The sequence below is a fragment of the Scylla paramamosain genome, chromosome 31, assembly GCF_035594125.1.
Source record: "Scylla paramamosain isolate STU-SP2022 chromosome 31, ASM3559412v1, whole genome shotgun sequence".
Taxonomy (NCBI): Eukaryota; Metazoa; Arthropoda; class Malacostraca; order Decapoda; family Portunidae; genus Scylla; species Scylla paramamosain.
The window spans coordinates 10,908,785-10,922,835 of NC_087181.1; the positions used below are offsets into that span (position 1 = coordinate 10,908,785).

Sequence of the window (14,051 nt, forward strand, 5' to 3'; positions counted from 1 at the left end):
TACAATTCCTTAAAATCTTTATTCTACTCACTAAACAAACTTCTGTACAAAGCAGCTTTTAATTACATCAGGAAAGGATACGCTTCCTATGAAAGCAGAAGAGAATTCAGATATCAAATGTACACTGCATGAGCTGAATATCATTCTTAATTCTCACAGAATTATTGTTCTTCAGGGCACTACATTCAATAAAAATAACATCATCATGGCAGTGAGTGCTTGAGGTATAAAATCAATAAATGTATTGAGTAGTAACAGGTATTCCAATAATGTACTGAGAAAAGTGTTTGTCTTTAATTCCTTAAGGATTGATGCATAATGTGATCAAAGGGGAACTCTAGGCAGACCTCACCAACCAAGAGACATGTCTGAAAGCTGCACCAGCAGACATGATGCACGGGGTCACTGATGTCTGGCCCCACTCTTGTCAGCAGAGGTGGGCAGGGCTACAAGTCTGAGGTGTTGCTAAGAGCAGCGAGGTTACTTATTTCAGCAGTTTCCTTTGCCAGATTTTCACGGAGCTTTATGTTTCTTAATATCTTTAGTCCAAGTGTCAGCAATTGTCTTTGTGCCCAAGTGATGACACATTAAGTTGAGGTGATGAGTGGAGAGTTAGTATCACCTTTGGCAAGGCAATGAGTGGCCTCTGTATTGTGAACTGAGTATGAATGGTAAAACTCACATAAGGAATTGGTAAGAATTACTTTGAAGCCATTGCATATTTTGCAACATAACTCTGGCAACTCACTCATATTTGTCTCACCAGTGTTCAGCTTTCTTCGTCTACCACCCAGAGAACTCCCATCACGAGAGACAGAGTTTGATACACAGGGAAAGTGAGAGACTCCTAGAAATGAGCAGAGCCAGATTTGTACTAATGGACAGTGATGGAGAGACAGACTGATACAAATGCATGACACAGTACATATAAATAGATAAAAATGGATGGAAATAGACTGATACAAATAAAAGAGAAGAAATATAACTGGAAATTTACACAATAATCAAAACAAACTTCCTTCACGTATTAATGCTTATGTCTGAAATTACTTACTTTTCATACTAATATTTACATTTTTACACACCAATACAAAAATGCATCAGTAACTCTGTTACTTATGAAAAATATATAAATATATATATATATATATGTATATATATATACGAATTACATTTTCGCTGAGTCAACAAAACACCTTGACGTCATTCATGCAAAGTGAGAAATCAAACAGTCAAGTTATTGTCATCTCTGCAATGACCTGAAGATGAAGAATCAAGTATCAAGAGTGAAATTATTTACATTATACTTCTCTATTTTCTCAAGGCACACAAAGAACAGATTAAATTATCCTTGAAAGTGGGTATTTGCAGCAGAGATGGAAATGCAGTTTTACAAAAATCAAGGTCAAGGAAACCGAGTCTTCATGGGCCGGACTTGCCATCCCGACTTGACCTGAGTCACAGCGGTTCATCCACAGTCGCAAAGAAACAAAAAATAAATAAAACATCACAAGGGTCAGCCACCACAGGTCAAGAATCATCCCTGAATGTCATTATTTACAGAGTTCAGGTGATCATCCCTTTGTTCCTCCAATACACAGCCTCCTAAGTAGACATCCAGTATGCATTACACTGCACACACTCACACTCACACAGGACCTCAGACTCAGCCTTAGCAAAGACTGGAGGGAAGCACATCACCAGTGCATCACTCAAGACACACAAACACATCAAGCATTCCCTCCACACAGGTTACCATTCCAAGCAGTGAGCAGAGACAGTGACTGGGAGCCACTCATCCTGCAACGCTCACTCAAAGGTTCCATTTTCCATGTGCTCCACCTTGACCCGCGTTTCCTTGACATCTCGAAGTGTGAGATCATCTTCCTCAAGGTCAACACCAGCCACCAGAGGGCGAATGACCAGCTTGATTTGGTTCAGGGCTCGTTGGTACACGTTGTTGTCCTCCTGTTGAATATAAAAAAGCACTTGTGCCTTCCATCACCAAAATCTCATGCACTCTATATTTCTGCCCAGAACCATGCCAAGTCTGTTCTCCATCTAGCCAAACACTCCTTCATTAATAGAAAGTGTCAAAATCTTTCAAGATCTAATTCCCCTCATGACTTCTGGCACCTAGTCAAAAATATTTCCAAATATCTCCAATAACTTCTTTCCCTCTTTTATTTCAACCTGATGGCACCACTATCTCATCTATCTCTAAAGCTGAACTCTTCACTCAAACCTTTACTAAAAACTCTACCTTAGACGATTCGGGGTTTGTTCCTCCCTCTCCTCCACCATCTGACCACTTCATGCTACCTATTAAAATTCTTTGCAATGATGTTTTCCATGCACTCACTGGCCTAAACCCTCGGAAGGCTTATGGACCTGATGGGGTCCCCCCTATTATTCTCCAAAACTGTGCCTCCATGCTTGCACCTTGCCTAGTCAAAATCTTTCAACTCTTGTCTGTCAACATCTACCTTCCCTTCTTCCTGGAAGTTTGCCTACATTCAGCATGTTCCTAAGAAGGATGACCATTCTAATCCCTTAAACTACCGTCCTATTGCTTTAATTTCCTCCCTATCTAAAGTTTTTAATCTATCCTGAACAGGAAGATTCTTAAACATATATCACTTCACAACCTTCTATCTGATTGCCAGTATGGGTTCCATCAAGGCCACCCTACTGGTGATCTGGCTTTCCTTACTAAGTCTTGGTCATCTTCTTTCAGAGATTTTGGTGAAACTTTTGCTGTTGCCTTAAACATATCAAAAACTTTTGATAGAGTCAGGCACAAAGCTTTGATTTCAAAACTATCCTCCAACAGCTTCTCTCTGTAACTTCATCTCAAGTTTCCTTTCTAACTGTTCTACTGCTGCTGTCGTAGATAGTCACTGTCCTTCTCCTAAATCTATTAACAGTGATGTTCCTTAGGGTTCTGTCCTGTCACCCACTCTATTTTTATTATTCATCAATGATCTTCTAAACCAAACTTCTTGTCCTATCCACCCTACCACCCTACACTTTTCCATGTCTTTTTGTAGACATCCAACCCTTCAGGAAGTAAACACTTCATGCAGGGAAGCCACAGAATGCCTGACTTCTGATCTCTAAAGTTTCTGATTGGGAAAGAGCAAACTTGGTATTGTTCATTGCCTCAAAAACTCAATTCCTTCGTCTATCAACTCAACACAACCTTTCACACAACTATCCCTTCTTCAATGACGCTCAACTGTCCGTCCTCTTCTACAGTGAAGATCCTTAGTCTGTCCTTTACTTATAATCTAAACTGGAAACTTCATATCTCATTTCTAGCTAAAAAAAAAAGTCTCTATGAAGTTAGACATTCTGAGATGTCTCTGCCAGTTTTTTGCATCCTTCCAGCTGCTAACTCTGTACAGGGGCCTTATCTGTCCATATATGGAGTATGCTTCACATGTCTGGGGGTGGGGAGGAGGGGTTCCACTCATACTGCTCTTCTAGTCAGGGTGGAATCAAAAGCTCTTCATCTCATCAACTCCTCTCCTCGAGTAGGCTGTCTTCAACCTCTTTCTCATTGCCACAATGTTGCATCTCCTGCTATCCTCTACCGCTATTTTCACGTTAACTGCTCTTCTGATCTTGCTAACAGCATGCCTCCCCTTCTCCCGTGGCCTTGCTGCACAAGACATTCTTCTTTCTCCCACCCTTATTCTGTCCATCTCTCTAATGCAAGAGTTAACCAGTATTCTCAATCATTCATCCCTTTCTCTGGTAAACTCTGGAATTCTCTGCCTGCTTCTGTATTTCCACCTTCCTATGACTTGAACTCCTTCAGAAGAAAGGTTTCAAGACACTTATCCTTCAATTTTTGACTACCACTTTGGACCCTATTCAGGAACTGGCATCTCAGTGGGCTTTTTTTTTTTTGTTGGATTTTCGTTGCCCTTGGCTGGTGTCCCTCCTACACACACACACACACACACTTCTGATCCTTTCACAGTTTTATTACAATTTGAAAAAATGTCACATTTTGCACACAAGGTTGCCATAATCCCCAATAACTATTCAGTTAATATAACCTTTAGCAGCATGACAGGTATAAATCTCCACACCAGGTACACACAGCTTCCCATACTCACGATAGCTTTCTGGAGCTCCTCTTCTAGTGTCTTTATAGTGGAGTTGGCCATCTTGAGTTCTTTGGTGAGTTTGCTGATCTTTTCACTAGCCTTTTTGGATTCCTCTTTATTATTCACTGCAAGAAAGATGTATTGCAGAGGTCATCATCCCTGTACCTGTTTTTCAGACTGTGCAGCTTGGCAATCCCAAACCTTACAAGACACAAATACTTAACTAAGAGAGACCTGCACCATCAAACACCCAATTCCAAATTCTACAAGACTTCAACACTTAACCCTCTCAATCTGTTGATTCTCCTTTACTCTTATTTAAGCCAAGATTACATGTTTTTACTAAGTTTCACAGGTGCTGTCTTACAATCAATGAGCTGTGTTGTGTAATGTAAAATTCTCTATCTGAAAGAATCTAGTTTTGTAAGATTTCAAGTTGGAATAGATTGATTTGATATATTTCAAGAAGCCACTCAGATTTTAAGGGTTAACAGAACTAAGTGAAACAAGGATCATTAAACAGCCATTCCCTGAACAGACACCTGAAACTTGCATTTATTCACTCATGGTGGTCAATGTTCCTTGCAGATCATGAGCAGAAGGGAAAAGTTTCACTTGATAACTTGATGCTGAAACACTTACATAATTCCTTTTGCAACTCCTTCAGCTTCTCCTCCGTGTTGCTGCGAGTGTTGTCCGACTTCTCCAGCTGCTGCATCAACTTGCTGATGTCCACCAGAGACCCACCGTACTTCACCACACCTGGAGAGAAACATATCTTTGTCTCCAATGCACAACTCTCCACTTGCTCTCAGTCTTTATTCTTATTCTGTCCCCTATACTAATACAAGGATATGCCACAAATAACCATACATTTCACTTGCTCTCACCTTCATTTGGTCCACTTTATTGATGCAAGAACAGGCTAACCAGTAATCTTAAATGTTATGTCCCTGATCCCAAACTAAAAACCTTCTATTTGGGCTCTAATCCTCATTCTGTCCATTATACAAACAAAACTGTTTGCTAACTAGTCACCATAATTAATGTATCTCTGATCCAAAACTGCTATGTAGCTTTACAGTAGCAATGCTTTCCTTGTATTCTTCTAGCACCATCACTCTGCACCAAACTTTCACATACTAACTAGTTTCAGTCCACCTTAGTTAACAAGTAACCATAAACATGATCCAAAACAACTGGCCAACACTAAGCACCTGTGAAAGAGAAAACAGATTCCTCCTTGCTCATACTTTCCAGCACTTTCAATCCCAGTCTTTTGCTTACTATCTAGATTCAGCTGCTAAGCTGTAATCATAAACAAGATCTAGAACACAGCTGGCCAACACTAAGCACCTGTGAAAGAGACAATGGGTTCCTCCTTGCTTCGGGCCCCCTTCCGTGTCCCCATCTTGCCTTCACATGAGGGGGTTGTTACTGCATCTACAAACAGTGGCATTATTGTGTTGTTACCTGGTGGAGTGAAAAAACAGCAGGTGAATGGTAGGACTTATCAACTAAATATTAAGTAAAAGGTATGTGTTATACTGAGACAAAGTACAAGATCTCTTTCTGTCAATATATGGGAGTAGATTTGTGTGTGTATAGTTCATTTCTTTGGTAAATTCTGCTACATTCTAAAGGCTACCGATGTTACTGCTTGTAAATAAGTAACCAATTTTTATGACATTAACATTAGTGTGTGTGTGTGTGTGTGTGTGTGTGTGTGTGCTCACAGCCATGTATTCTATGTTAGCTTAGGTCTGTGTGTGTGTGTGTGTGTGTGTGTGCAGCCTACCCATGGCCAGGAACTCAAGGTCTATGGAGGGCGGTGGGTCCCGAGGCTTGTCCTTGTCCTCCGCTGAGATGTCCGTCAATTTCCGGTAGTGTAACACATCTCTGGACATTACTTTAGACATTAGCTTTTTTTGCTGAAAAGTAGTCAGGATATACTTTCCACTCAAGCAGGAAATGGCATGTAAATATCACCACATCAAAGAAATGAGATGATTATGTATGTACATCAATGCATTCTGATACCAAGCTAGTATGTAACCCAGTATGTGATGGCATTTAGGCTGGTAAATTTCTGGTCCATAAATCAAGTAAAAATTAATATATAGACTAAAGAGATGTTTTATATTAAATGACTCTACAAAGACCAAAAAGAAATGGAGATATGATAAGTGGAGGTTATTATCTTATACTGGTTTCTGTGTGAAGCTTTACAAAATATGCCCATTTCTTCCCACATACCTGAAAACCCTACTAACTCCCAATACAGCCCACTCAGACAGTAAAGATAAGATACTAGATCATTTGAGAATACGGTCTTTCATCTAGTCTCACACAATTCAGTTCTCAAGAGGGGATAGAGCTTATCAAAGTCTATCCCACACCACTATCTTTCCCATTATGACAGTGCCCCACCCACCTCCTCACCCCAAAACTATACCAAATATAACAGTGACGAATATACTTATACTGTAGAGAGATTAACCTACTTACCAAACTCTCTCCCACACCACTATTTTTTAGCTCACAAGATCCCACCCACCTCCTCTCTCTATAAAACTAGATATAAAGAGTAAGATAAACAAACTTATGCTGTAGAGAGATTAACCTAACAAAATCTATCTCACACCACTATCAATCTCTTCTGACTATGCCCCACTCATCGCCTCACCCAATAAGACCAGATATGTAAAAAATAATGACATAATAGTGATAAGTATACACTCTAGAAAGGTTAACCAGAACACATCAAAATCGACCCACCAATAGAATTCACCTCACAAGACCCAGATTCTTTTACCAGCTGACTAGACCCCACTCACTTCCACCCTCAATCAGACCAGGTGCAAGAATGGATAAGAGTGATGAACACACCTGTGCTCTAGAAAGGTTGAGGCCGAGCATATTGATGATGTCCTCCAGATCTCTATCTATAATGTATCCCGTGTGGGTCTGGTCGAAATAGACGAAGGAGAGGAGCAGGTATGGATCAATGGTTATCATCTTCTTTTTCTCCTTCTTCTCCCTCCTCTCCCGGTCCTTCTTGTCGTCCTTCTTCTTGCCGTCCTTGGAGTCCCTGCGGTCATCGCGGTCCTTACTATCCTTCAGTATAATGTCGTCCTTGGAATCTTCATCATCCTGCAAAAGGGAATGGTTACTCTTGACTCCAGGTTAGTTACATTAAATAACATCTTGAGTTTAAATGATGCTTTCCTAAAGATTACCTTTTCCGGTCTTTTTTTGAGTTCTCCCAGTATCTTATTTTCATTAGTTTATCATGTTCTTTTGTATTTTCTAATGTCTTTCAATGCTTTCCTTGTCAAATTGCTCCATTCATGTCACTCTATGTGAGTACATGTGCGTGTGTGTCATAACCCAAGAAACACTAAGGAGATGAAATATGAAAGAAAAAATATGAGACAACTATGGAAGGATGAGGAAATGAAGGTGTGTGTGTGTGTGTGTGTGTGTGTGTGTGTGTGTGTGTGTGTGTGTGTGTGTGTGTGTGTGTGTGTGTGTGTGTGTGTGTGTGTGTGTGTGTGTGTGTGTGAGAATGAGACAGAGAGGTGATACTAATTCTGAATAATCTAAACATGCCACAAACTCAATGACAGAATAGTAAAGGCTGATTGAAATCCACTTGGGTCCTCGTGATTACCTCGTGATTGAAGATGTCCAACCCACATTTCTGGGAGTTCCCTGTGAGTTTTGATCCCCACCCAAAGCCTCTCACAGCCTTCACATTATTCATTTATTTATTTTCTATGGTGGTCTAAGGTAAGGCATCAAACTATATTCATATTTTATTCTCCCATCACACTCACCACTTCATCATCCTCCTCCTCATCCTCCATGTCTTCATCTTCCTCCTCCTCTTCCTTTTTCTCTTCCTTCTCCTCCTTGGCCTCTTCCTTTTCCTTTTTCTCCTTCTTCTCTGTCTGCTTATCCTCCTCCATTTTCTCCTCTCGTTCTTCCTCGTCTTCCTTCTTGTCTTTCTCTTCTTTTTTCTCCTTTTCTTCTTTCTCTTCTTTCTTCTCCTTGTCCTTCTTCTCCTTGTCTTTGTCTTTCTTCTCCTCCTTTTCCTTTTTCTGTAATGAAAGAATAACATGAATGGCACAGAGTTGCATACACAGTAATGAAAACAAATGAAAATTCCAATGACTTCCACTAGACTCTATTAAAATTAATATACTCTTAAGTTTCTATCTTTCTATAGCATCAAATAACTTTATAATCAGTCATATCCACCTCTGCCACACTTAACATGTTACTCACTAACTCACATACACAGTCAAACTCACCTCCTCCTTGGCAGGCTTCTCAGGACACTCACACAATGCTCGGTAGATACGGAAAGCAAAATCCCTCATGAGCATCTCATTGAAGAGCTCAGCAAACAGGCTCACCTCAAATGAGTGTTCCTTGTTGTCTTCCTGCAAACAAAATATGGATCTGAATGGAAGAAGGAAAACACACATATATGGACAACATTGAGAGGGCATGACAAGACATTTAACAAGAGGAAAGATGACGACATGTAGCAATATAGTTTTTCAAATGGCATGACACACTAGTGAAATGCAATGCAAAAGGAAATAGGATACATATCCAAAAACTGCATACAAATTCAAGGAAAAAAGAATATGACTGGGTATTCAAAGATTGGATATTATGAACATTACCTTAATTCTGTAAAAATAAAACTAAGTAAATAGCAGGTTAATTCTTCCTTCTCCAATTAATATGTCAATAAAACTTACCTGCCTGTAGTCAAGGAGGACAGAGAGGGACATGGTGGTGCAGTCAAACTTCCCAGACTTGGCGGTGCGTGAGGGATGCACCACAATCATAGGCTGGTCCGGCAGGGTGTATCTCTTCTCCAGCAGGTTCCTCTCCCTCTCCTCTGCCTTCTTCTTCTGTTTGGGTGGAAAGAAGTGGTGAGTTGCTGGAAGAAACTGTTTGATCACCTAATGCTGTTAGTTTAATTTACATTATGACAGACAGAGGAAAACATGAACTGTTTCTATGCAAACCTCCTCTTCCTCTTTCTTTCTTTCCTCCTCCTCCTTCTTCTTGCGCTCCTCTTCCTTCTTTTTTTCTTCTTCTTCCTGCTTCTTTGCCTCATCTGTCTCTGTACTCTCAGCATTGGCAGCCTTCTCAGATTCCTCCTTTTCTTGCTCGTTCTTGAGAATCTGCACAGAGCAAAGACTTAACTTTCAACAAATAGAACATATGGCGTGGTTTATTGAATTTAATAATGACAATGGCTAGGTGAGTGAACAAGAAACTGAATAGTTAAAAGAACATCTAAAGTTGCAGAAATGCCAGGAAAGTTACAAGAGAACAGGATGAATTAATATGGATGCATTGAAGATTTAGGGTACAGATATGATGCAAAAAAAGACTAGCCTTTGTCAAGCGGGCAATGAGCTGTGACTTGAGGCCTTTGCTGTTCAACATTCTTGCGTCTAGTTCAGCGCGCAGCTCAACCACCTGAAAGAAAATACTTGTGAAATCAACCACTATCTATACACATAACTTACTGGGTTAAGGAGGTCAGAATCCCCACCAAACAATTTTGATCCAATCTGCTTATAACTTTTACAGATGTTAGGTGGCCATATGTGTAACATTTTCCCCTCAATTTCTGTTAAGTTTGCCTGCAGTTTTATCTTAATGAATTTTTGTTTTTGGAAAATGTCAGAATTTTTGGATGGATCAGAAAAACTGTAACTAAATTTTCATGTTATTCATTACAATTTCTTTCCTTTTAACACTTGATCCTCTGAGATATACTAAACAGCTCTGTGGTCATACATCTTTCCTTCAGGCATTATAGAATTTTTGGCAAATTTTTCAAAATACGTAAAAAGTACCTATAATGTTTTTTCCCCTTTAAAGTCTTTAGACATTACTTTTTTTTATCACACATATTACTATTTCTCAACCACAGTTCTTTGCATTATAAGTTTCTCTTTCCAAATTAAAAATTAAAATTGGTCAATAACTTTGGGAAGCACTAGATATTTCCTCAGAAATAAACACTGAAGACTTAAAGAACACACTAACCTTCATACTCTTAGGGTCTAGAGTGGCATAGTGGCTTGGGTCCTTCTTCTTCGGGGAGTCATCCTAGAAGAGCAGAAGGCACTATTAGGCTCCACACCCAGCTAAGCCTAAGAGGTGAAGAGTATGAACAGGACCTATCCAGACTGCCACAATGATTCTCAGGGGAAAGGCTGGTCTATTGGCTGTGTCCCTATCCTCACTCACTGCAGCTGGGACCTTAAGAGGACACGTAGATGGTTAAGGTAGTGAGAGTAGTTGTAGCAGTAGAAGAAGAAGAAGTAGTAGTAGTAGTAGTGGTGGTGGTAACAGCAGTAAAGGTAGTAGTAAAGGTAGCAGTGGTAATAGTAGTAGAAGTAATACATGATCTAAACGACAGGGAAATGGCACTTTTAAAGTGTATATGAATATACATGTCTGCAATTATATTTTTTATATACAACTATGTATATAAACATGAATGAACAGTTTGTCACGTCATGAAGCAGAGTGCGGTGTCAGTGACAAGGTCACTGTCATAAGCTATGTGAGGTGTGGGGCACCAGGACTACAATGAGGAATGAAAGGAAGTGAGGCCCATCACTGCACTGGGCAAAGCTTTCTTCTCTGAGTGGTGGTGTTCACCTGCTTCAGTCTGGACCCCCCACCCTGCTCAGTGCCAAAAATGAAGTTATGATGATGACTATGATGATGATGATGACAATGATGAAATAACTTGAGATAAGAAGCATGTATCCAAGTACAGTTGTTAATGATGCAAAACACAGGCAAGAAATACAGACTGAGTGCAATTTGGGAAAGTTGTGAGAAAATAGAGGTGGTGATGTATGGAGGAGGAACAAGAGTCCAATAATATAAGGGTGATAATACCAAATACGGAAACATCTAGTAGAGTCTGCAAGAAAAGGCTGGAGGAGATGGTGGTGGTGGCGGTGGCTGGTCGATGCAAGAGGATGAGTGACATGATAGGAGGAATGGATGTGTCCACCAGTGGTCACACACTCAAGACCATCAATACCCTTGGGTACGTGACCTTTCACCTTCCCTGACTTCTCAAGTAACCCGCCTGCAGTCAACAAAAACTAATTTGAGGGCATCACTCTCACAAGAGACCTGTCTTCAATAACAAAGGAAAACATGAAGAAATTTTTTTTTGGTTACTCTCAAATCAAGTAAAAATTGTGATCAAAGCAACCTTGCTTTAGGTTAAGGCAAAGGCCAAAATAATCAAATGGCAAAACAATCCATACAACTTATACAACTTTAAAACATGACAAAATCTGCTCTCCAACAGTGAGGTGGGTGAGGTGATGTGGGAGTGAACTTCATGCCTAAGATTGCTCCCTCTCTCCTCCTGTCTCTCGAGCAGCCAGTTTGAGGACAAAGTTCACACCCACAGAGCACCACCGTGTCACTGTCGGCAACGCCAATGAGTCGTGACTGCAGCGCGGGGAACTGGGAGAGAGCACAGGAAAGTGGTCTGCAAGGAGAGAGTAAAACCATAGAGAAGAAAAAGGTGGAATGAGTGCCTTGTTCTCCTCCTCCTCCCCCTCCTGTTCATCCAACTGCTGGGTGGCTCCGGATGAGCATGACAGCTTCTTCTCCAGCTGGTGCTTATAGTTGAGGTGGAGGCCGTCCCACTCCAGTTTGGCTGGGCAAACGTTCCAAACATCTGGGAGAAATAGTACAGTGGTTTCAACCCGGGCAGACGTGCTGCTCCGGCCCTTGTGTGAAGACTCGCCTCGACGATAGTAAATCTCCGCAAACCGGTACCTGAGATGGAACAACGGCGGTGTGTCAGGAGAAGGGCCGCTTGAGGGGCGCGGCAAAGGCAGTGTTACAATTGCGTCAAGGATAGCTTACGCGTGGACACACTCTGATAACTCAGCCGAAAAATGGCTCACTATAACTTATCCCTGAGACATGGGGAGTGGGAATACTGTACAGGTTTCCATACTCCCTGAGTGTTGCAAAGACGACTAAAGGGGATGAGGGCAGGGGCTGGGAACCCCTGCCCTGGGAACTTTGATACATTCCCAAGGATCAAGAAAGAAGCAGAAGGGGCATTTTCTTTATTTTGATGAATTCTTCTGTCTCCTTTCATTGCTTTTTCTGCTTCTTTCTTGGATGACACTTCGCAAGTGCAGGAAAAGGCAAGTTCTATAAAATAAAATGAAAAGTCAATATTCTTCACACCTTCCTTCCTTCCAACCTGTTTAAATGCAAATTCTGAGATAGTGTTTTTTCTAAAGTCTATGCTGCATGACCCGGAAAGGAAGCCCTGCTCTGACCAACCACCTGACTCCTGTTGGCCGCACCTCTTGGACCTCTCACCTGCTGAGACAACTCTCATTCAATGCCACCAAACACTTTTCATCTTTACAGCCATTCTTACCAATCAAAGCTGATTATATATATATATATATATATATATATATATATAAAATCAAGAGTACTTACATTTGCTTAAGGATACTGATTCCAAGTGATAACAAAAGTAGAGTTTTTAACTTACAAAAAAAGTAGTTGGCGACATTATTCAGCTCTGGGTTCAACTCATTCCAAAAAATATCATGACACGAGCATGGGAACAAGCTCCTAAAATGTTCAACGATGCCAATCAAACTGAAGCCAATGTACAGCAAAATCATCACTCAATATCTGTAAACTAAAATTTATTTTATTAATATCTCAGAACATGAGATGAGCAGCAAGAGCTACTAACTGTTGACTGGAAGAGTCTTGTCTGTGTGGTGGAGCGACTCACTTGCTGAAGGCCGTCATGGAACAACTGAGGGAACTGGCAATTTTCTTTTCTCTCAAGAATTCCAATTGATGACAGTTGCTACAACTGCCCAAACTAGATGCCTTCTGGCATTTTTTTTTGTGAAGGGCCAGGGAGCCCTGAAGAGTAGCCTGACATATGAAGCAACACCTTTGTGTGAACAAGAGTGCAGAATTTTAAGCATACTGAGCCAAATCAGGAATTCTTGACACAGCTCAGTAGCAGCAACAAAAGTGTTGTTAAGCAGCCTTTCAATAAAGCTAGCTTAGTAGAGGCAGGCTTTTTTTTTTCACCAACAAATAAAATCCTGTGACTGAATTAAGTGTACAGTCACTAAACAAACCTTAACTTCCTTGGAGACAAGACCTGAAAGCTGTAGCAACTCTGCCTGCCCCACTGGCACCAGATGCCAGGGAGATCAAAGCAGCACTGGAAGTTGAGCAGTAAGGAGGTTGCCCAGTGCCTTCAGTGGGAGGACTATATGTGATGTACAGTACAGTGCACTGCAGTCTAGTGTCACTGCTAAACTAAAGACTGCTTTCACTAGGCCAGAATTAGATGTGCCATGACACGCTGCAGTGCCTTAGGTAGGCCTCAACTAATGCGAGTAAACAATTTGCTCATTAGGAACATTAAGGATTTCTATGTTGCTTTTTTTTAAGTACAATATATCTCAAGATAGTGTATTCAATATTTAGCACTGCATCTACATTTCCCTGAGGCCCATGTTGATCTGTAATAATAATAATATAAAAGTTGTGAGAAAGCACTCCAGCAACTGCCTCAAGCTAACTTGCAGTAGTCCAGTGATGTTATGCTATCAAATAAGAAATGCTCCAAGCAAATAAACACACAGGAACTGTCAGCAGCCTTACTTGTGGTGAAGAAAACCTGTGACCACCATCAACAAACAAAGCAAGGGACAGGAAGAGAGAAATACAATCAACCACTACTACACATCCTCCTCTCATGCACACACACCCTGAACTGCCCCCCAGCTGTACTGCCCCACTCCCTCCTCCCTTTCCCCACACACAAGGGGCCAATAGGTCACCACAAAACTAGTG

General features: G+C 40.9%; 1 protein-coding gene across 4 annotated transcripts in view; it reads right to left on the reverse strand.

Moving 5' to 3' along the window:
• LOC135116476 (cell division cycle and apoptosis regulator protein 1-like) overlaps positions 1–14,051 on the reverse strand; it is a 20,620-nt gene continuing 6,569 nt past the window's right edge. For 3 of the 4 annotated variants that reach the window (XM_064033959.1, XM_064033957.1, XM_064033958.1), the window contains exons 8-20: positions 11,729–11,972; positions 10,203–10,265; positions 9,543–9,626; positions 9,167–9,325; positions 8,894–9,049; positions 8,435–8,566; positions 7,958–8,221; positions 7,008–7,271; positions 5,917–6,049; positions 5,475–5,591; positions 4,761–4,880; positions 4,128–4,243; positions 1–1,968 (exon numbers count right to left, since the gene is read on the reverse strand). In XM_064033959.1, coding sequence (XP_063890029.1) covers positions 1,810–1,968; positions 4,128–4,243; positions 4,761–4,880; positions 5,475–5,591; positions 5,917–6,049; positions 7,008–7,271; positions 7,958–8,221; positions 8,435–8,566; positions 8,894–9,049; positions 9,167–9,325; positions 9,543–9,626; positions 10,203–10,265; positions 11,729–11,972 — 2,011 coding nt within the window. In that variant the 3' untranslated portion in view covers positions 1–1,809. The remainder of the gene's footprint in view (positions 1,969–4,127; positions 4,244–4,760; positions 4,881–5,474; positions 5,592–5,916; positions 6,050–7,007; positions 7,272–7,957; positions 8,222–8,434; positions 8,567–8,893; positions 9,050–9,166; positions 9,326–9,542; positions 9,627–10,202; positions 10,266–11,728; positions 11,973–14,051) is intronic. The other variant, XR_010276355.1, reaches the window with a different exon arrangement.